Here is a 24510-nt window from a genome sequence, read left to right on the forward strand (position 1 = left end):
CAGGTACATGTGTGACTGATGCCTATTTGCTGTGGAACACAGGACAAAACTGTTGTACTTTAAAGAAAAGAAAACACTACTATTACATTACTATTACAGTTTGTATTAATCTTCACATCTATTGATGTATGTTGAGCATGTAAGATATATAGTTATAAGTGAATGATCAGGCAGCAGCATAAGACAGTTATGTGCAGGCTGGATACACAGGACAGAGGGTGGAAGGGGAGGAGTTTGGCTGCTACAGCTCAGGAGTTCAGCCTGCCAGTCAGTGCTGTGACCACTTCCTGTGAGAGAATGAACAGACACTCCCACTCTTTATTTCAGCCCAGCTTCTGACCTGTAAAGATCTCTCTGCAGCTCTGATATGATGACAGTTTTAGGAGCTAAATTGCTTTTAAAACGTTTTTCTTTCTGCATCATTACATGTTTTGAGGAAGGATGTGTAATATATCTGAATATGAGAATTTATAAAATGTCTCCTTTAAATATATAGTTATTGGGTTCAGTGCAGAGGATAATAGACCCCTTAGTCTGTGGAGGGAGTAATTCTCCTCTTCCTGGGTCAAAGCATGACCCCTGGTTATTCTTAGTATGGACATTTGGTGGCAGAGTGCCATAATATAAAAAGGAAAGCCATGTAAGGGCTTTTTGCCAGAGATTCCCCTAGGTGAAACAGAGTCAACCTTGGAGCTCATTATAAGTGCAGGATTTAGTAAGGGGCAGCTATGTCCTGTCATACCTTAGCTCCACCTAAGAGTGTTAGAAGAGATAAGATCACCATTGGCATTGTTGCCTAGAAATGGAAATAGTATGCAGGGTTAGGGACTTACAGAGGAGTCCCCTGAGGAAGAAGAGAAACTCTGGGTGGACTGGATATAATTTATCTTGCGTGCTCTATTGAAGGGAATGCTCTGCTCATAGTCCTGCTTGTGAGTATGTACTGTCTATTTAATGACTGTGCCCTATATTGTCTCTTCAATCTCATTAGTGGATTGTTCTAAATCAGTTCTGGTTAATATTATAAGAACTACTGGCGCCCATTCTTTGGAAATATCACAGATTGCAGTTACATTACACCCTGCTTCAACACCGTTGCAAGAGCCCACATCTGGGGTAAAACAGATAGTTTTGAGATCTTTTAGGCAATAATGAATACTATATGGTACTGGCTAAAAAAATTATATTTTTTAGAAATGGCTCCTTTATTTGAGCTCCCTAAAGACCTCCTACACTACTAAACCATACAATTCAATGGGAGCTGTGCTGATCCTATTGGACCTTTTTATTTAACCAGACTTTTTAAAGGTTTTCTGATTTTATTTTGCTTGTAATTGTCTGAAAAACTCAAATTTTATGAGGTTTAGAGATATTTGTATTTTTCTCGAATCCTTCAGTACTTCCATGTGTACTTTTTACATTGGGATCTTTTAAAGGAGACATACTTTGTAAATACAAGAATCTGCCAGTGTGTGTTATACTCCTCTAACTATAGAAGGAATGTGCTTAAAAATATGTAATTGGAGCTGATTTATTGAAAATTTCTGTAAAATCCTTACTAATCCCTCCCTTCTCTTCCACTTGCTGCTCCCTGAATTCCCAGGCTGTGCACTCAGCTCACTGCACTGTAGGACAAGAACCAATCAGCAGCTAGCAGGACCTGATAGGGAACTGAAACCTGTCTGTGCTTGTGTGACTGCAGGGCTGTGATTGGCTGTCCCCCTCCTACTGTGCTTCTGGCAGGGACCGTTAGGACACGCCCACCTCTCGTGAGTGCTGCTGGCTCCCCTGCACAGCCTGGGAAAGGAGGCAGCAGCAAGTGGAACAGATGGGCAGGAATAGTAAGGTTTTTACAAAAAATTACAATAAAGTAACCAGGAAACACTACTTTTTAAAACACATTCCTTCTTTATCTAAATGAGTAAAATGCACTGGTACATTCTTGTTTTTTACATAAAATGTCTCCTTTTAATATTTGCCTTTCTCTGCATTTGGAATTAGGGTAAGGTACAGCAGTAGTACCTCTTTAGCTGTTTTTTTTTTCTTATCAAAATGGAGAGGAAATAAAAAAAAACCTACAGGGTCAGAATGGGCTGGTGGGACACAATGTAAAAACATGGTGGACCCTCTGCCCCAGACTCGCACCTGCCTACATCCTGTGCTGGCCTTGTGTGCGGCTGCAACTACCATACAGGTACAAGTGGGGGCGCGTCGTGGCTAGAGGGGTGGTTCCAGAGATAGGTGGTCCAGAGGTGTGCAGGGGCCCCATGGCAGAAGTCCCAGAGAGCCTCTAGTTAGACTAGACCTTGGGCAATTACTAACACTATCAAAACAAAACATTGCTCTGAGATACAAGACAGAAAGTGTGTAAAGGGAAATATCAGTATATAAATTGTGTTCTTACACTTCCAAATTAACACATTCAAACTTTCAGTAAGAGACCTAGATCAGAATCAGTCCTAATAAAGACAATTAGGAAAACTTGGAACCTGTTCATACCTCCCAACTGTCCCATTTTGAGCGGGACAGTCCCGCTTTTGACAGCTCAACCCGCAGTCCCGGATTTGTACTGACATTTCCCGAGTTTCTCTTTGATCTGCTGCACTGAATAGCCAGAAAAAGATACAAAGTTTCTAACTTAATTGGCTCTTGGCAGAGAGCACAGAACACATACTTAAGATACTTTTGTAACCGTTTTAGATAAGATAAGAACGAAGACTCACAGCTCAAAGGGCAATTCACCTTCATTAGAAAAACTGTAATAAAATATAAAAACCATAGAAGGGTGTTCATACTTTCATAACCTGCCAAATGTTGTAAAATGGACATGGTAATTAGGGGTGTGGCCACAAAAAATGGGTGTGGTCAAAAATCGCAGCGCTCCAGGTGTGTAATATTACATACCTGGAAAATTCAGATAGGTACATTTGTCTTGGTACTATACTATACCAAGTACTATACATACCAAGTTGAAATCCTTTGCTATAAGATTATTTAAAACTCACATTTTACAACCTCTTACCTCCTCGATATTCTTGGGTACAATGAAAGTGTTGCACATGTAGAACATTGCCTATTAAGGACACAATCTCCTTGTTTGCCAGGACAGAACTTGGTATTTTCTATTTCTTAGCACAATTACTAGCAAGCGGTTTGTAGAATGTTATTCCCTCTAGAGTTCTAGTTACAGCTGGATACATACAGTGAAGCCTCTATTTTACTTACCCTAGGTTTTTCCATGTGTTATACCAGTTTTTGTGGTCCCACCAATATATAATACATAATACATTTCCCTGATTTTACACCATTATTTCTGGTCCCCTGAAAAATGTAAAATTGGGGTTCTACTGTACATAAAGTAGAGTAACAACAGCAGGAAGAGGTTGTCCAACAAATTGTCACTAGTATAGAATCTATGTTAATACATTTTATTTCAGTATAGGGGAAACCTGCTTTATTCCCAGAGTGGCTGAAGGGTTAAATGATAAGCGTCATCCAAAAACACACAGTGAGGTGGATACAGGACAGGAGCAGGAGAGGGGGGTGAGGTGCACATATTTATTATAATATTACAGATATTTCTATATATAGATATATAGTGAGGCAGAGCGTTATTAGAGACAGAGAGGTGAGTGTGGGGCTAAATCGGCAGAATGAGACAGGAAAGGGTAAAAGAGGAGGGTGAATAGAGTGAGGCCATGGATAGGTGGGGGATACAACGGAGCAGCAGGACAAAACTGTAGGGGTTAATGTACTTATGTACTAATGTACTTATGCCAAATACACTGAGAGAATGGTTGTAGTGAAAACCCACAGGCAACCTGTACCTATAAGATTGAATAATGAATGTAGTTACACAGCTATACACAGGATTATTATAGTCTCTATAACTCACACACACAGTCTGTCACACCTTCTTACACACAGTAACACTAACAGTGCATTCATAGGTGGACAGTGATTGTTTAAGTTGGGTAGGCTAAAGGTGGACACACACACACAGGCTGACTTATAGATACTTTGCAATCCTAACAGCTGAAAAGTAATAACTAATGTAGTTTGAAACATATATCTATGACATCTAACATCATATCTAGATAAGTTAGCCTAAATGAGTTTTAGTTACTTTTGTGTTTGAGTCAGGTTTAGAGTTTTACAGCTTCTGCTCAAAAGGCGTGTGAATCATTTTCAATTGTGCTGGATGGGCACACTTACAGATTGCCCGCTAGTGAAAGAGTACATTGCTAACAAAGTTTTGCATCCTTTCACCAGGTGCATTTTCTCTCAGGCGAATAATCATTACTCCACTACGACCCCTTCTGCCAGAGTTTCTATTGCCACCTTAGACCTGGCGAACTGATAAGATGAAGCCACATCCTCCTCAATTTTATGTCAGTGACATCATATCCTGTATGCTGGAAAGTTATAAAAATGATATTTTTTTATCATTTTATTTTTCATCCAAACACATTGTATAGCTAGAGGTATCACACATTTTATACAGCAAGAATCAGTAAATACTGCCCAAGTAAATGAAATATAATAGAAGTTAGTCGGTACTGGCACACTAAGCATATTTTACATTCAGGGCAGTAGACAAAGGCATGACCATAATGCTATGCAGTGAAACACAGTGGATACTTGAACCCAAGAACATACAATTGGCAGTGGGCACTGATACTCTAAACTCATGATCACAACACACAATGCTGTTATAATTAAGGTACAGTTTGCCCTGTGCCACGGCTATACCACCAACATGGCTACTTTTACATAAGGGTTCTGTTAGCATCGCAGGCCCACAACCATATAGATGTACAAAAAAATATATATATATATATATAGAGAGAGCAGCTTTTTTTTTTTTTTCACTCGGACAGGTTTGGGTAGGCTTAGCCTCTCCAAGCCTTAAAGAAGATCCACCCATGAGTTCATTTTACACACAGGCATAGATAAACACAAAGACACACACACACACATATATATATTTTATATATCCAATGATGACAGCACTCCACGGACAATAAGCAACAAAATAATTAAAAAAAGGATTTGAATTAAAGCAGGTTTATTATTCATTATTCAAATTCTTTTTTATTATTTTGTTGCTTATTGTCCGTGGAGTGCTGTCATCATTGGATATATATATACTATTTAAACCAGACTGGCACCCAGGCATTCAGTTGACTCGTGGTTGTGCGTTCCATCCAAGTATATATATATATATATATATATATATATATATAATATATATATATATATATATATATATATATATATACACACACACACATATATATACCATATATACACATATATATATACACATACACACACACACACACAACAGCTCAACCCGCAGTCCCTCATTTGTATTGGAAAGTCCCTCTTTTCTCTGCACTGAACAGCCAGAAAAAGAAACAAAGTTTCTCACTTAATTGGCTTTTAGCAGAGAGCCCAGAACAGCTAACAGGTGCAAATACGATACTTTGTAACAATTTTGAGACACAAAAAGACAGTTTAGATAAGGAGAAATATTTTCAAACTTTCATAACCTGCCAAATTTTGTAAAACAAACATGGTAATTAGGGGGTGTGGCCACAGAAAGGGGTGTGGTCAAAAAATGCGCTACATGCAGAAAAATTTTTTTTGTCCCTCTTTTTACTTCCAAAATGTTGGGAGGTATGATTTAATTATACAAGTGCCCCCCTTGTCCCTATCTGTAGACTCCCATGTCTGAATATAAATCTTTTGGAATTCATATATAAAAGCGGCTATCTGTACGCTACTGCCACAACACATATGTTTTGTGAAGCTACATCTCCTGCAAATGGATTTCTTTATATACCAGATTTATAGTACAACTAGTGATTTTTACAGGGTTGCACATAAGGAAAAGGATGGTGCAAGTAGACATCTATGCAAGTGTTTCCATCAGAAAGACAAAACATGAAAGTTACCAGTCCTGAGCTGCGTTCGCCATGTCGATGTATTTTCTCCTTGACATGTTAATTGTAAGTAAATTTTATCCTGTATTTCCTCAAGGTATATCTCACTGTAAGGATACAGCTCTGACTTGTCATCTAAACACAACTTAAGCTCCTAAAAGAGAACATATTTACTCAAGTTAGGGCTTATAGAACAGGACTTTATACAGTACATGCACTATAGCTTAGGAACAAGCAAGAATGAACCTTCCTGTGGATTGTGAATGTTATTAACTGACTGACCTCAAATAATAAAGTGATAAACTGTGGAAGAAATTGGACTCTTTGCCAACTTGTAAACATCATTACATTGGCATTGAACACTTTAACGTGTTCAGTTTCACATTCCCTCACTAATTTCTTCTAGTTTCTGCTCACTAATCATCACCACTTTTATGATCAATTTGTTCAGTCACACCAATGACTTTTTATTCAGAATCAGTGATTTTATGATGGTGGTATTCATTAATTAGTGAAAACGAAAGGGGTATGGCACACCTACCGCTAATGAAAACAAATAAATGTTGTGCAAGGTCAAGTGAGAGATAATCAAAAAGACACATGTAGAAAAGGAATGACCCTAACGGTTGCACCACCCCATATGTGTGTCAGAGATTCCCACTGTATGAATGTGTTAAAACATAACGTTTATTGAAATATAAAAAAATATGCCCAGGAAATATAACCATAAAATTAAGATCAGGAGAGACTTGGGGTCATTAATTCAGGGAGGAAATATAGAGGATTCGTCTTGTGGATACGTGACTTAACCTCAGTCAGTGAGCCCACTTCCTGGAATACATGGTGCTTGGTACGTACAATGGTAATAGTGAGACAATTGCTATTATAATAGGAGCCCAGTCTTAAAGCATTTCACTAAATGTAACAGTACACCATAAATTCACCGACACTGGTTGCTGGCAGGCAAAGTTTCTGTGAGTGTTCCAAGAGTCGTAATTCACCCTCCGCATACATACAGACCTCTCACAGTGATCTCACAGCATCTGAAAAGTCGGCCGATGAACATACCAACCCCACAAACAGCAATAGAATTGATGAACTTTTTTAGCATTAGGAAGAGCTGATGCAGGAACCCTTCTCGTCATTTGCGATGTTGAGTCATTATACTCTTCAATCTCACATTAAAACGGCCTATGTGCTGTAAGGTTTTTCATGGAAACAGATAGTGATTGGGACAGTCAATTTATTGATTTCATGACGGATCTAATCCAATTCTGTTTAAATCCGAATTTTTTCCGTTTTCCATGAGAAATGTTATTTACACGTGAGAGGGGTTGTGATGGGAGCTGCTTTTGCACCCACATATGCCAATCTTTTCATGGGCAGGTGGGAAGCTTTCTGGGTTTTTGGTGACTCAATTTCTTGCCTTACACAATACATTTCAGCCTAGTATCGATACAGTGACGATTTAGTAATCGTATGGACAGGAGATCGGGAATTACTGGAAGAGTTTCTGATGACACAATAGTAATAATCTCAATGTCAATCTGACTCATGTCATAAATAGTCACAATATCGACTTCTTAGATGTTACACTCACTCACTCATGGAACTATTTCAACTGACCTGTTCCGTAAAACCACGGCTACCAATTCTATTTTACACTTTCAGAGTCACCATTCAGTATCGACTAAAAGGGGCGTCCCTGTTTGTGAATTCATCAGACATACGATGCAACTGCTCTGATCTTATTACTTTCAAAAAACGATCAGTTGAACTCACAACACGCCTGAATGCAAGAGGTTATTCCCTGATTTGTAAAGCATACTCTAGAGCCCTTAGGTAAAGTCTGTTCAATAAACCAAAGGGTCCCAAGAATCAGAATTCTCAACCAGTTTGATTCATTAACACTTTTTGTAAACAATGGCCAATCATTAATTCTATACTGAAAAAGCACGGACACATATTACTGACGGATCCAGTATTATTTCACTAGGACCACAACCATTAACATGCTGCCGCAGAGCACCAAATTTACGAGACCGTCTGGTGAAAAGCCATTTTACTAAACCAAATAAAAGAACAGCATGCGTTGGCACATTCCCATGTGAGAAATGAAGAGCTTGTGGATATATGTACAGCCAATAGTCGGTCACTGACAAATTTGGTAAATGTCATAATATAATCCAAAGCTTCAATTGCACCACTGAATGTGTCATCGACATGCTAACTTGCCCCTGTGGTACGATTTTATATTGGTAAGACCAATCGTGCATTGAAGAAAAGGATCCTGGAACATGCATCAAGTATAGATAATGCATTGGAGTTGATTAAATCAGAGAAGAAACTGCCTACTGTCAGCCGTCATTTCTTTGAACACCACTATAACACTAGTAAAGGTCTTAAAGGAGAAGGAAAGCCCCAGGGCGCAAAACCCCTCCCCCCCTCCCGTGTATTGCCCCCCCTCCCTCCTCCCCCCTGGCCTACCCCTCCCGCTGGGCAAATGCCCCTAACTTTTTACTCACCCCTCTGCGCAGGTCCTGTCCACGGAGTTCGCAGTCGCCATCTTCTCCCACGCGCGTCTTCTTCCTGCTCTGATCGGCGTTTTCTGGCGCATGCGCAGTAGGAACAGGTACCGGTACGGCTCTACTGCGCATGCGCCGAATGTCACGAAGTGAAATCGGAAAACTTCGTGACATTCGGCGCATGCCGCAGTAGAGCCGTACCGGTACCTGTTCCTACTGCGCATGCGCCAGAAAACGCCGATCAGAGCAGGAAGAAGACGCGCGTGGGAGAAGATGGCGACTGCGAACTCCGTGGACAGGACCTGCGCAGAGGGGTGAGTAAAAAGTTAGGGGCATTTGCCCAGCGGGAGGGGTAGGCCAGGGGGGAGGAGGGAGGGGGGGCAATACACGGGAGGGGGGGAGGGGTTTTGCGCCCTGGGGCTTTCCTTCTCCTTTAAAGCCACTGGGCTTTCCAGGATATCCTTAGGGATTAGAGGGGGTGATTTAGAATCTTCTCTGTTGGCAAAAGAGAGTGAATGGATTTTCAACATGAATGCTATGGGTCCTGATGGCCTCAATGAGAGCATTATTAATGAACATTTTTATTTGAAATCCAAAATTCCACAGCTCAGTGTACAATTTCTATATATATATTTTCATGATACCGGTAAATCACTCCTAGTTATCATAACAAGATAATTATCCATATCAGTTGAACACTTTGCCGTGATTTCTTTAACTTCACCTATATTTGTTCTAGTTTAATCAGTGTAATTAAATTGCCTTAAAAGAGATATATATATTGTCACAATCCACTTCCCTCAATAAAAGATAATTTACTTTGCAACTATGTCTACCAGTTCCTAATCAGCTCCTCCTGTGCTTTCACACCCCTTTTTTATTGGTGGATTCCAAAGTAACGTGCGCTGTGTGTCTATAAATAGACGTGCTCTGTCTTTGCGCCTTAGATTGCCTTTGACAAAGCTCGCTAAGAGAGTGAAACGCGCGTCAGGCACCTAAACCCTTTTTTAATTCTCAGGCAGGGAACGGGGCTGAAATCATTTACGGGGGGTTGTGGTGGAAGGGCGGTTTGCGGGTGCTCTCTCGTCTCTCGATACAATTAGGCTCAAGCAGTGACAGGCAGATAGTCACGCTGTGCTGAAAGCAACTACTGTAACAGATACGCTCCTGAGGGAGCGCCCGGAGTGTCTCATAACATCAATCACTGTAGCCAGGTCCAGACTGAGAATTAAAACAGGCCCTGACATTTCAGGTACACAGAGGCCCAATCAGCCCACACAGAGGCCCAATCAGCCCACTAAATAGTGACTTTCTATGGGACCTTATAGCAGCCCCTCTGGCATTTGCCAGAACCCACAGATTGCCAGTCTGGGCCTGCCTGTAGCAGGCTTTTTTTGCTGCTGATGGGATTAGGCTGGAGAATTAACAGACAGGAAGAGAAATTTGTTAAAGGAAAACTATACCCCCAAACAATGTAGGTCTCTATTAAAAGATACGGAGTAAAATAGCTCATGTGTAAAACCCTGCTTCATGTAAATGAACCATTATCATAATAATATACTTTTTTAGTAGTATGTGCCATTGGGTAATCATAAATAGAAAATTGCCATTTTAAAAAATAAGGGCCGCCCCCTGAGATCGTAAGATTCACTGTGCACACATACAAACCACATGTAAGGTCACATGAGCCAATTAACAGACAGAGTTCTGCCTTTTGCTTCCTCACTTCTTCCTGTTACAGTTAGAGCTGCAGTATTTCTGGTCAGGTGATCTCTTCCTGTTACAGTTAGAGCTGCAGTATTTCTGGTCAGGTGATCTCTTCCTGTTACAGTAAGAGCTGCAGTATTTCTGGTCAGGTGATCTCTGAGGCAGCACAGATAGAGTCACGAAATGGTGGTTCAAGGCAAGAGATGTAAAAGGGCAATATTTATGTAAATATATATTCCAGTTTGGTAAGATTCTTTAATATGTCATTCAATTTGATATAAACTATCTGTTGCTTAAGTATTCATTTTGGGGGTATAGTTTTCATTTAAAAGCAGCCACTGCACAGTCCCCCACGCTGTGTGTGTCATAACAGTTAACACTGTAGCAGACACGATCGGTTAGGGAGCGCTCTTTGTGTACGTATGCGGAGGGTGAATTACGACTCTTGGAACACTCACAGAAACTTTGCCTGCCAGCAACCAGTGTCGGTGAATTTATGGTGTACTGTTACATTTAGTGAAATGCTTTAAGACTGGGCTCCTATTATAATAGCAATTGTCTCACTATTACCATTGTACGTACCAAGCACCATGTATTCCAGGAAGAGGTTAAGTCACGTATCCACAAGACAAATCCTCTATATTTCCTCCCTGAATTAATGACCCCAAGTCTCTCCTGATCTTAATTTTATGGTTATATTTCCTGGGCATATTTTTTTATATTTCAATAAACATTATGTTTTAACACATTCATACTGTGGGAATCTCTGACACACACATGGGGTGGTGCAACCGTTAGGGTCATTTCTTTTCTACATGTGTCTTTGATTATTCATTTATTAGTCCTCAACAAATTACTTTATTAAGGCACAGAATGTGTTCATGTCAGGTGTTCATTATGTACCTAATGGAGCCCGAGGCCTAGAGGCATCTACAGCTGAGGCACAAACAGACCAAATAAACTGAATTAAGACAGGATTACAAAAATGTATATTAAAGGAGACATATAGGATAAATGAGAAAACCCTAATTTTGTAGGCAATTATAAGCAGTATATGGTGTTGCTTTAACATGGTGCTAGAAATTTATATTATCAGCAGCTAGCAGGACCTGATAGGGAACTGAAGCCTGTCTGTGCTTGTGTGACTGCAGGGCTGTGATTGGCTGTCCCCCTCCTACTGTGCTTCTGGCAGGGACCGTTAGGACACGCCCACCCCTCATTTGAAACACAGACAGGGATGAGAGAACATCTATAGGGAGCTCCAATAAACAGGTTATTCTTAAAGGCAATACTAATTTACAGCCAAAATTAAAACCAGCACCTCATAGTATTCATTATTGCCTACAAAATTAGGGCTTTTTAATTAATTTTATGTGTCCTTTAAAAGGGGACACACTGTGTAAAAAAACAAGCATATAACAGTGCATTATACTCCTATAAATATAGAAGGACTGTCCTGAGCAAACCTGTGTTTCTGGTTAATTTATTGAAAATTTCTGCAAAGACCCTACTAGTCCCGCCCCTCTGTTCCACTTCCTGCTGCCTCCTTTCCCAGGCTGTGCAGGGGAGTGTAGTGAGCTCCAGTAAAGAGGCCAGCACCATACATTATTTATAATTGCCTACAAGATTGGATGGATTTGTCCTTATGCTGCATTTCTCATATAGATATGAAACATGGCTAATTATTCTGCAGATGGAAGTCTGCACAGGTATTTGTACCAAACTTACCTCTGGTATAATGTCTGCATCCTCCGGTCCCCCCACAATGTATATTTTCTCAGTATATATAGTGCTGGTCTGAGGTGGTTTGTCCACCCGGTAAAAGCCATTTTCTGTCTCCTTATTGTGCACAGCCTAAACACATTATATATAAATCAGCCACATATCAGATATCTCAATGTTCTGACTCTCTGAGAGAAACATGGGAATTTATTTACCTGCTTTAATGAGAGATCACGTGGCATCAAGTAGAGATGAATGGTGTAACCTGTTTTGTATCTGCTGTATAACATGACAACGCCGTGAGTCGGGATTTTCCTCCGACGTCCATTAGGTGATGGTTGTAACTTAATAACCCCCACTGGGGAGAAGGTGGGATTTTCCAGAACAACATAAAAAGGCTCAACTCTGGTTGGTGATTCCAGGATCATATTGTCATCTTTATAATGAGCCACTCTAAACATTGCTTTATCCACGTCTCCTCCTGTGGGGGAATCACATGATTAGTTTCTAGTATTAAGATGAGCCATAATTAATAAGATTAATAAGAGCAAACAACAGGAGTTTTATCTATGGATGCCCAGAGTAAGTGTGAGCAGAATACTGTAGCTGTTATTCATGTTTAATCAGTGGAAGGCAGTAAATAAACAGTATATACAGTACATAAAGCACAGGATCTGGCTTCCATGGAAAAGGCCATATGAGTAGGGTTATGCAACCAGATTGTGTTTTTAAACAGCTTGTGTTGGTTCATAATGCATTGGATAAGTACCAGTGTGTTGTGCTGTAGAGGTGATTTGTGTCAGTGAGACAGTGTTATTGATAAATCCTATTGGGTTGTGTCAGTGAGACAGTGTTACTGATAAATCCTATTGGTTTGTGTCAGTGAGACAGTGTCACTGATAAATCCTATTGGTTTGTGTCAGTGAGACAGTGTTACTGATAAATCCTATTGGTTTGTGTCAGTGAGACAGTGTTACTGCTGATAAATCCTATTGGTTTGTGTCAGTGAGACAGTGTTACTGATAAATCCTATTGGTTTGTGTCAGTGAGACAGTGTTACTGATAAATCCTATTGGTTTGTGAGTCAGACAGTGGTTACTGATAAATCCCTATGGTTTGTGTCAGTGAGACAGTGTTACTGAATAAATCCTATTGGTTTTGTGTCAGTCAAGACAGTGTTAACTGATAAATCCCTATTGGTTTGTGTCAGTGAGACAGTGTTACTGATAAATCCTATTGGTTTGTGTCAGTGAGACAGTGTTACTGATAAATCCTATTGGTTTGTGTCCAGTGCAGACAGTGTTACTGATAAATCCCTATTGGTTTTGTGTCAGTGAGACAGTGGTTACTGATAAATCCTATTGTTGTGTCAGTGAGACAGTGTTACTGATAAATCCTATTGGTTTGTGTCAGTGAGACAGTGTTACTGATAAATCCTATTGGTTTGTGTCAGTGAGACAGTGTTACTGATAAATCCTATTGGTTTGTGTCAGTGAGACAGTGTTACTGATAAATCCTATTGGTTTTGTGTCAGTGAGACAGTGTTACTGGATAAATCCTATTGGTTTGTGTCAGTGAGATTGGTTTGTTGTTCAGTGAGACAGTGTTACTGATAAATCCTATTGGTTTGTGTCAGTGAGACAGTGTTACTGGATAAATCCTATTGGTTTGTGTCAGTGAGACAGTGTTTACTGATAAAATCCTATTGGTTTGTGTCAGTGAGACAGTGTTACTGATAAATCCTATTGGTTTGTGTCAGTGAGACAGTGTACTGATAAATCCTATTGGTTGTGTGTCAGTGAGACAGTGTTTACTGTTGATAATCCTATTGGTTTGGTGTCAGTGAGACAGTGTTTACTGATAATCCTATTGGTTTGTGTCAGTGAGACAGTGTTACTGATGATAAATCCTATTGGCTTTGTGTCAGTTGAGACAGTGTTACTGATAAATCCTATTGGTTTGTGTCAGTGAGACAGTGTTACTGATAAATCCTATTGGTTTGTGTCAGTGAGACAGTGTTACTGATGATAAATCCTATTGGTTTGTGTCAGTGAGACAGTGTTACTGATAAATCCTATTGGTTTGTGTCAGTGAGACAGTGTTACTGCAGATAAATCCTATTGGTTTGTGTCAGTGAGACAGTGTTACTGATAAATCCTATTGGTTTGTGTCAGTGAGACAGTGTTACTGATAAATCCTAATTGGTTTGTGTCAGTGGAGACAGTGTTACTGATAAATCCTATTGGTCTGTGTCAGTGAACAGTGTTACTGATAAATCCTATTGGTTTGTGTCAGTGAGACAGTGTTACTGATAATCCTATTGGTTGTGTCAGTGAGACAGTGTTACTGATAAATCCTATTGGTTTGTGTCAGTGAGACAGTGTTACTGATAAATCCTATTGGTTTGTGTCAGTGAGACAGTGTTACTGATAAATCTATTGGTTGTGTCAGTGAGACAGTGTTACTGATATCCTGTCGACCTTGTGTCAGTGAGACAGTGTTACTGATAAATCCTATTGGTTTGTGTCAGTGAGACAGTGTTACTGATAAATCCTATTGGTTTGTGTCAGTGAGACAGTGTTACTGATAATCCTATTGGTTTGTGTCAGTGAGACAGTGACTGGTTTGTGTCAGTGAGACAGTGTTTGATAAATCCTATTGGTTTGTGTCAGTGAGACAGTGTTACTGATAAATCCTAATTGGTTTGTGTCAGTGAGACAGTGTGTTACTGATAAATCCTATTGGTTTGTGTCAGTGGAGACAGTGTTTACTGATAAATCCTATTGGTTTGTGTCAGTGAGACAGTGTTACTGATAAATCCTATTGGTTTGTGTCAGTGAGACAGTGTTACTGATAAATCCTATTGGTTTGTGTCAGTGAGACAGTGTTACTGATAAATCCTATTTTTTTTCTCAGGGTGACACTTACCTTTCAGACACACGTAGTGGGGCAGATACACTGCTGATACTCGCCCAGATTTGACTGTGATATTGAAAAGGGGCCCCACGATATCATATGTGTATTGGTGCAGGTGCCCCCGGAATTCCACCCAGGAACCAATTTCAATGTCAATATTAGCCGGTGATTCCACACGGAACTGTAATCCTGTCTCTGAGCAACGGAAGAGACCTTCCCTCGGCACAACTAACCTGGAACACAATGGGTAAGTGTGAGAAACATCCTACAGAAACAGCCTGACTGTGCCCCTAACAAAGAGCAACCAAACGGACTTGGATCTGAATTGAATCATCTGAATCCACTGCCAGTGTGCCACCTATGGTAATACCCCAGGGCTATTTACTTTGAGGCTTTCACTCCATGTGCATCATGTCAGACCTCTCAGCCACTCCTTTCTCCCACAGGCCCCTCACAGCCCACAGCCCCTTTGCTCACTGGCTACTCACTGATTCCCCCTCCCATCTGATAACATTTCAAATATGCAGATATGTGGTACATTATAGGAACACCCCCCCATTATTCTCATTCATTAAAGTTCTACACAAAAGAACCAGAACATGAGCCAACACAGCTCCCCTATTAGCAGCACTCACATCAATCAATAACAAGATCTGGGAATAAAGTTCTACCTGAATTTGGTGCCAGTTCTCTCAGGTCTGATTTGTGGAAATTCAGAAGCCTGAAAATAAACAGAAAGAATCTGTGTTGGAACCAGACACATCTCTGGTCAGTGGAGTAGATACAGCCATAGTTATATTGTTACTATGGGCTGCAAAAAGACAAATGTCCTTCAAGTGAAACCTCCAAATGACTCCCAGAGCATATACATACACATATCTTAATACCAAGTTAGTAATAGAACTATTGCACAGTGACAGTAAAGAAACTTTCTGCTCCTAATTATATTACTTAGTCGGGGGCAAGGGTTAGTTAGGGAAAAAATATGTTCTATTATGTGTGATGTTATTGCAGTGAAGGGCAGCTCTGCTATTATTCCCTTGTTGTGCAGGTGTGACATGTCAGATACTTATAACTCAAATTCAACAACAGTTTAATTGTTATAAATTCACCTTTCCACAGAGCTCACACTCCTCTGCACTCCCTCTGGGCCAGTCACATGTCTCTTCTGTCTGCTCTCTGTGTCCTACAGAATCCATCTCCTCCGCTTGTCCAGAAGCCCCCCCTTCTGCTTGACCAAAACCCAGCTCTTCCTCTTGGCCAGAAGCTACCTCCTCTTGATCTAAAAGATTGGAACAGATGGGTGGGACTAGTAGAGTTTTTGCAGAAATATTCAATATATCAACCCATAACACTAATTCCCTTTTATATTTAGAACAGTGTAATGCACTGGCGCATTCTTGTTTTTTACATAAGGGTTATTTTTTTTTTATAGGTTTTATTTTATTTTAGCGGAGTAGAACACAAAATTATATAAACTTAAAAGAACAAAAACAGAAAAGGAAGAAAACATTGATGGTGTATGAAACATAAGCAAAGACTAAGGTACAGAACCAATCAATGGCAATTTCCACTCTTCATGAGACATGACTGTATAACCAGCATAGGATTGTGCAGTAGAGTGACCATGGTGAATCAAGGATTTGTCATGAAGACTAGCGGGTGTAAGTCTAGGGGGTTCATACTTTTTCAAATTTAGCTGTGCAGCCCTGGCCTTCATAAGGAAGTCTAATGGAGGGGAGGATTTTATTTACTATGTTGACCCAGTGTGTGACTGAGAGTGTGCTGGTTCCCATCCAATTCATGATGAGTAGTTTTTTGGCACAGTGCAATATAAAGCCGGAACTAGGGGTAGGCAGAAGAGGCAGCTGCCTAGGGCACAACAGTTGGGGGGCACTGGGCAGCTACCTCTTCTGCCTACCCCTAGACTGGACCTGGCACTAGACTTGTGCACGGACGCCAGTACTGCACCTCTATTGTTGATGCGAGCGTGAATGCCGCAACTGCGCATGAGCATGTGAATGACACTACTGCGCATGCGCGCGAACGCAGCTACTGTGAGACGCGGATGGGGGGCAATCTGGCTGGCTGGTCTGCCTAGGGCACCCAGCCAGCCTGGCCCGCCTCTGGTATAATAGGGTCCTGGGGAGTAACTCCCCTACTAAACCTAGGAGGCATACCTCTGCTGTGAAGACACTGGGAAATGGCAGATTGTTTGTCATATACTGGACTACTTCCTTTTAGTATGTCTGCAGTGATGGGCATTCTCAGAGCATGTGAAGAAAGGAGGCTTTAAAAGGATCCTGTCATCAGAAAACATGTTTTTTTCAAAACGCACCAGATAATAGTGCTGCTCCAGCAGAATTCTGCACTGAAATCCATTTCTCAAAAGAGCAAACACATTTTTTTATATTCAATTTTGAAATCTGACATGGGGTTAGACATATTGTCAGTTTTCCAGCTGCCCCCAGTCATGTGACTTGTGCCTGGCAGGCTGCTGTTTTTCCTTCTCAATATAACTGAAGGAGTCTCAGTGGGACCAAGTGGCAGATCTTTTCACTAATGTGCCCAAATATTACTGCTACATGTACGTGATTCCTGATTACACTGTGCTGGTGGGCCGTATAATTATTAATTTCATGATGGAGGCCGGGGGCCAGTGTAAATTTGATAAAGGGCTGCAATTGGCCCGCGGGCCACACTTTGAACATGCCTGCTGTAGAGGGACATTTACAGGAATGTGAGGAAAACTAACCCCTAAAAATGAATATGGCTAGAAATGCCATAGTTAATATAATGAACTTCTTGAACCAGATTAAAGGCTCAGAATCTCTATAGTAGTAATCGTCCAGGCCTTCAAAGTTGACACAGGAGCTTCCCATCTTGGATTTTGTAAAGAGTGACACACACATGCTTGTTCTGGTTTCTGTGCTGCCATGTAGTAATTATCTGTATTAATTACTAATCAGCCTTATATTGTGACATTTCTATTCTATGTGTACTGTATATTGTGAGTGGCTCCCTAAGCTCAGTAAGTGACAGCAGCACAGAGCATGTGCAGTGAATCAGCAGAAAAGAAGATGGGGAGCTACTGGGGCATCTTTGGAGACACGGATCTTTACTGTTAAAGGGCTGTGGTTGCCTTGGGCTGATACAGAAGCACAAAACATCATGTGCAACATTTTTACCTACTTCTTTAGTTAGGCTTTACTTCTCCTTGAATGATTACTTGCATGAGTTAGTATGGTCACCAGCCCAATGGATTTATTAGCACTCAGTGCTGCTCACTACATAGGTATGAGAGTCCTTATATGAAACCAATAGGTACCTGGTGGGTGGGATCCATGACCAGTCCCTGGATCAACTTGTACTATGAGCTATCTTCCATAACCCTGCATTCTCTCACTTGCTAAACACCATCCAACCCCTTCTTATACCTATCTAATGTATCAGCCTGTACCACTGATTCAGGGAGACAATTCCACATCTTCACAGCTCTCACTGTAACAAACCCCTTCCCAATATTTAACTGGAACCTTAGTCCCAGAATAAAAGTACCCATATTGTCATCATCTCATTCAAACTAATGAAGTGGCACCACCACTGTGTCACTGTATTTAGTACATCTTAGAGTGGTCCTGATAGGTTTCCCTGTCTCTTGCTCTATTCTGAATTCCCTATGCTCCCTGTGTGTACCATACACTGCCTTCCGTATGCTCCCTGTGTGTGCCATACTTTGCCTGCACTATGCTCCCTGTGTGTGCCATACACTGCCTTCCCTATGCTCCCTGTGTGTGCCATACTTTGCCTGCACTATGCTCTCTGTGTGTGCTATACACTGCCTTCTCTATGCTCCCTGCGTGCGTCATGCTCTGCCTGTCCTATGCGCTCTGTGTGTGCCATACTCTGCCTGCCTTATGATAAGATAAGCAACCCCAAATGATTGTATCTAGTTACTTGACGCCATACTCTGCCTGCCCTATGCTCCCTGTGTGTGCGCCATACTCTGCCTGCCCTATGCTCCCTGTGTGTGTCATACTCTGCCTGCCCTATGCTCCGTGTGTGCCATACTCTGCCTTCTCTATGCTCCCTGTGTGTGCGCCATACTCTGCCTGCCCTATGCTCCCTGTGTGTGTCATACTCTGCCTGCCCTATGCTCCGTGTGTGCCATACTCTGCCTGCCCTATGCTCCCTGTGTGTGCCATACTCTGCCTGTCCTATGCTCCCTGTGTGTGTCATACTCTGCCTGCCCTATGTTCCCTGCGTGTGCCATACTTTGCCTGCCCTATGCTCCCTGTGTGTGTCATACTTTGCCTGCCCTATGCTCCCTGTGTGTGTCATACTCTGCCTTCCCTATGCTCCCTGTGTGTGTCATACTCTGCCTTCCCTATGCTCCCTGTGTGTGCCACTTTGCCTGCTCTATGATCCCTGTGTGTGCCACTTTGCCTGCTCTATGATCCCTGTGTGTGTCATACTCTGCCTGCCCTATACTCCCTGTGTGTGCCGTGCTCTGCCTGTGGAATATAAGCCTAGTAGGGGTTTGTTCTGGGGGTTTGTAGCATTTGAAAATTGTTTTATCATGTGCTGGGGGGGTTGCAGTGTTATCCACAGGGGAGGAGGTATATGGATAAAAGGGTATGGCTTAATACAACTTTTTTTTAATATATGAGTGATAACTGATATCCCTGCAGTGAGCACCAATCATCTGTTTTTTTGGTGTGCTACCACCATCAATGTGGATATGGTCTTGTGGTTTAATGTGGGTATGGTTTAAACCAGGGAGTGGTCAATACTGGCTTCCATTATCGGCCCTCAACCATGTAGGTCAGAAAAATTCCTGCTCCACAGAAATTGGACAGCACTGCTGTATCCAGTTTCCTTTCCATGTGCAAACGCTTTAATTAAGCCCAACAGACCTTAGTTTAGAAAGCAGTCGTTTGTGGGGCACGTATCAAACGCTTTGGCAAAATCCAAATAGATTACATTTACTGCTGTCCAGCATCTTACTCAGACTCCTCTATTGTATACACTGAAGAAAAGAACTTATTTAGCACATTTGCCTTTTCTGTATCTGTTACAACCATACTGGTACGATTAAAAGGGAAACACTCTCAACCTGCATCTTTTTACTAATTATATACTTAAAAAACATTTTGGGATCAGTCTTAGCCTCTGCGGCAATGTGCTCCTCATTTCCTGTATTTGCCTTCCGGATTGCGGTTTTACAACATTATAGGGGTTATGTAATTAAAGGCACTAAGTTTGCCCAGGGGCAGTTACCTATAGCAACCAATCAGCAGGTAGAATTTACTGGTCACATGTTTAAAAGCAAACATCTTATTGGTTGCTACTGGTTACTGCTCCTGGGCAAACTTAGTACCTTTTATTACATGTGGGGGTATATTGTTTATATTCATTAAATGCAGCTTCTGTCCCAACAGACCGTTTGTAAAATGCCTTTCTCTTCTATTAACTTCTTTACTTCTATATTAGAGCACATAGGGTGTTTCTTGGTGCTTCTAAATTTACTTCTTAAGGGAATAAATTGAGATCAGTAACAATTTAATATCATTTAAAATGACAAACATTTTTAATCTGTGTTTTTAGCAGAAAACATAATGCCCCAATCTATGCTCTGAAGGGCAGCTCTTAAGGAGACATATAGGATGAACGAAAACCGACTAATTTTGTAGGCAGTTGTGTATACTATATGATGCTGGTTTCACATTGTGCTAAAATTTAAAATGATCTTTAAAAATAGCCCCTTTATTGGAGCTCCCTATAGATGTTCTCTGGTCCCTTTCTGTGTTTACAATGAGGGGTGGGCGTGTCCTAACGGTCCCTGCCAAAATCACAGTAGGAGGGGGATAGCCAATCACAGCCCTGTACTGTCCTGGCAGTACTGTTGCTCCAGTCAATATCTGGGTAATTAAAATCCCCCATTATTACTACTTTGCCCAAACTAGCAGCCTTTTCTATCTGCATCAGGAGCTTATCCTCCTCTTCCTCACTTACATTAGGGGGTCTATAGCAACTCCCATAATTAATTTGCTGGACTAATTACAATCAGTGAAGAGCTCCACCCATAAGGGCTGAACTCCACGGGACGATCAAGTGCAATGCGTCGCCACGCGATGAAACAAGTCGGAGGCGCCGAATATAATGAGAGTACCGTATATACTCGAGTATAAGCCGAGGTACCTAATTTTACCTACGAAAACTGGGAAAACTTAGACAACTACAGCCCTGTCTCCCAGCAGCGCACATTCCACCAAAGCAACCCCCCCAGCGATCAACCGGACTTCTTTGCAAAGTTGATGGTGACAGAGAATTGCCAAACAGATTACTGTGTGCATTGTCCCACTACCATGTTCAGAGGGTGCTGTGTGATATTGCCATCACTGTTAATCCTTCATATAACCAACAGAGGGCGCTGTGTGATATTGCAGTCACTGTTATTCTTTCATATAACCAACAGATGGCGCTGTGTGATATTGCAGTCACTGTTATTCTTTCATATAACCAACAGATGGCGCTGTGTGATATTGCAGTCACTGTTATTCTTTCATATAACCAACAGATGGCGCTGTGTGATATTGCAGTCACTGTTATTCTTTCATATAACCAACAGAGGGTGCAATAGAAACTTTGCAGGTACAAACTACATGTATCTGACATAACACAACTGTCCAGATGTGAACACACACTCTGCGTCTTCATCCGACAGTCATGCTGCGTGTAGTTTTTACCTGCAATGTTTCGATCACTCCCATTATATTTGGCACCTCCGACTTGTCCCATCCGTTTCGGCCCTAAGACTTCTGCCCCCTCATTTTCTAACATCCTCTCCTCCTTTATATGAGCTTTTAAATCCTGCCTAACAAACAGACATACCCCTCCTCCTTTTCTATTGCCTCTGTCCCTCCAAAGTATAGCCGCTGATATTTACTGCCCAGTCATGTGACTCATTCAGCCATGTTTCAGCCACACCAATCACATCATATTTTTCCTCCAGCACCTCCAGCTCTCCCATTTTACCAGTCAGACTTGTTGCATTTGCAAACATACATTTAATACTGGCACCATATTGAACATATGACATTTGGTCCTCCCTATCCTTAACAGTATCCCCAGTCAAATCTCCTCCCCCATTTTCCCTTCCTTTGCCCCCTATCTCATTAACCTGTCTTCCACAGAATCAGCCCAGTTCTCCAATAACCCAAAACTCTTCTCCCTACACCAATCTCTCAGCCACACATTAATCTCTCTACGCTCCCGCTGTCTTCTTAGCGTTGCTCATGGCACAGGTAACATCTCTGAGAAAATTACCTTGGAAGTCCTCGCCTTTACACCTAGTTTTTTTAAAATCTTTCTTGAGGACTTCACCACCTCCTCTAACTTTGTCATTGTTACCTCTGTGTACCAAGACCGCTGGGTCTTCCCCAGCCCCTCCCAATAAACTGTCCACTCGTTCCACCACATGCAGAACCCTAGCACCAGGCAAGCAGCAGACGGTTTTGCATGAAGGGCCCTTAAAGGGGAAGGAAACCTAGTCGGCGCAAACCCCCCACCCCCCCTCCCGTTTGTTGCCCACCCTCCCTCCTCCCCCCCCCGTTTGTTGCCCACCCTCCCTCCTCCCCCCTGGCCTACCCGTCCCCCTGGGCAAATGCCCCTAACTTGTTACTTACCCTTCTGCGCAGGTCCAGTCCAGGGAATTCACAGACAGCATCTTCTTCCACGTGATCTTCTTCCTGCCTTGAACGGCGTTTTGGCGCATGCGCAGTAGGAGCATTTCGCCGGTACGAATCTACTGCGCATGCGCCAAAAGTCACGAAGCATGCGCAGTAGATCGTACCGGCGAAATGCTCCTACTGCGCATGCGCCGGTCAAAGCAGGAAGAAGATCGCGTGGAAGAAGATGTCGTCTGTGAACTCCCTGGACTGGACCTGCGCAGAAGGGTAAGTAACAAGTTAGGGGCATTTGCCCAGCAGGATGGCTAGGCCAGGGAGAGGAGGGAGGGCAACAAAGGGGGGGGGGTGGGGGGGTTTGCGGCTACTAGGTTTCTTTCCCCTTTAATGCAGATTCCCCTATCCACCATTCTAATAATTGAATCCCCTATAACTAAAACCTGCCTTTCCTTCCTTGCACTCCCCCACCACCCGTATTAAGAGTCACTGCCTCCCAGGGTGCTCTGATAGTCAGCCTGCTCCATATTTGCCAGTTCAGAGCTTTCCTTCCCAGCATCTTCAGCCAAAATGGTGAATCTGTTGCTTTGGACAAGCCCCCCTACCCTTCTGTCCCCTATTTCCCCTCCTGACTGTCACAAGCTTTCCTCCCTCATTAGCCTCCACTGCCCCTTCTCCTCCCCCCCACTCCACTAGCCCCTGCCAATGGTTGCTCTGCAAGCCTCCTTTCCTGCCACGTTTGCTGCTGCTCTCAGATGCATGCAATTGAAGCAAGGACGCAGTATGAAGGGGCATATAGCATTTCTCCACTGGTATAAAAATGCCACATTGGGACATTTATTAAAGCAAGGATAGCAAGAAGATAATCTCAATTTCTCTAAATACCATAGTGGAGAAACTCTCTGTCCTTCACTCCCACATCTAAAACAAGTGTCTTCTATGAACCCTCCAAACACAACCCACTGGTACCTTATCCTCCAGCAGAACAGCTTCACACCCACTGCCTTACCCCTCCCAAGAACAGTGATGTACCTACCATAGAGCTGATGCTGATACCCAAGAACTCAGGGTAGAGGGGGACCTTGGCAGAATTAATATCTGCTGAATGGTTATAGCTCCCTGTCCTCTGCTATGAATCCATGTGTCCTGCCTCTCCCAATGATAAACTCTCTATAACATTTAGGGATACACCAAATCAACTGTTTGGGATTTGGCCAAATCTCTGAATCCTTCCTGAAAGATTCAGTCGAATACTGAACCAGAACCGTAATTTGCATATGCAGACACGTGCATATGCAAGTTAGGGGAGGGGAAGGAAAAAGTGGGAAAAAATTTTACTTTCTTGTTTTGTGCCGAAAAGTCACATAATTTCCCTTCCAGACCCTGATTAAAAGATTGGGGGCTATTTTTTTCCTGGCCCCAGAGACCTCTCTGCCCACCTCTTTGCCAACCACTCTCCCCTGCCACTAGAAAACATTTTCTTCTGGTTTCTCTCCACTCCTCCCTTATAAGAGCTTTCTGCCCACTGTGCTTATTGATCTCACCGAAATAAAAAGAACACGATTTGAATTGAAGCAGAAGCATTGAAGTGAGTGTGCCATTTGTTATTATTTTTGTGGATATGTGATGAAAGCTCTTTAATTGCAGCAGAGCTAACATTTGAGCACCTCTTAATCTTGATCTACACATACGAAGGATAAAAGTTTAGCAGAAGAAAAAATTGACATTTTGTACTTTCTGCCCACTGTTCTCTTGCGAAAATCCCAAATAACGGCGAGTTACATTTCTCAATATCCCTGTGAGTGTCCGAATAGTACATTATTTTATCAATACCCAAGGGTTACTGCTTCGGTGTCCTGTTGTGCCCATGTCACCCATGGCCCAGAACTAGGAGTAGGTAGAAAATGCATGTGCTAAGGGTGCAGTGGTAATGATGAGTGGGGGCAATTAGTATACATAGAAAGTAGTGCTACACAATCATTCTCACCGCTCTTTGCAGCGTCGGGT

At 42.0% G+C, this 24510-nt stretch overlaps 1 protein-coding gene across 1 annotated transcript in view; it reads right to left on the minus strand.

Moving 5' to 3' along the window:
• Positions 1-24510, minus strand: part of LOC108703739 — a 46330-nt gene that overhangs the window by 17087 nt on the left and 4733 nt on the right. The window contains exons 2-7 of the mRNA XM_018240018.2: positions 15931-16100; positions 15490-15539; positions 14831-15051; positions 12118-12383; positions 11909-12034; positions 5961-6102 (exon numbers count right to left, since the gene is read on the minus strand). Of these exons, the coding sequence (XP_018095507.1) occupies positions 5961-6102; positions 11909-12034; positions 12118-12383; positions 14831-15051; positions 15490-15539; positions 15931-16100 (975 nt within the window). The remainder of the gene's footprint in view (positions 1-5960; positions 6103-11908; positions 12035-12117; positions 12384-14830; positions 15052-15489; positions 15540-15930; positions 16101-24510) is intronic.

The sequence above is a fragment of the Xenopus laevis genome, chromosome 9_10L (assembly GCF_017654675.1).
Source record: "Xenopus laevis strain J_2021 chromosome 9_10L, Xenopus_laevis_v10.1, whole genome shotgun sequence".
NCBI lineage: Eukaryota > Metazoa > Chordata > Amphibia > Anura > Pipidae > Xenopus > Xenopus laevis.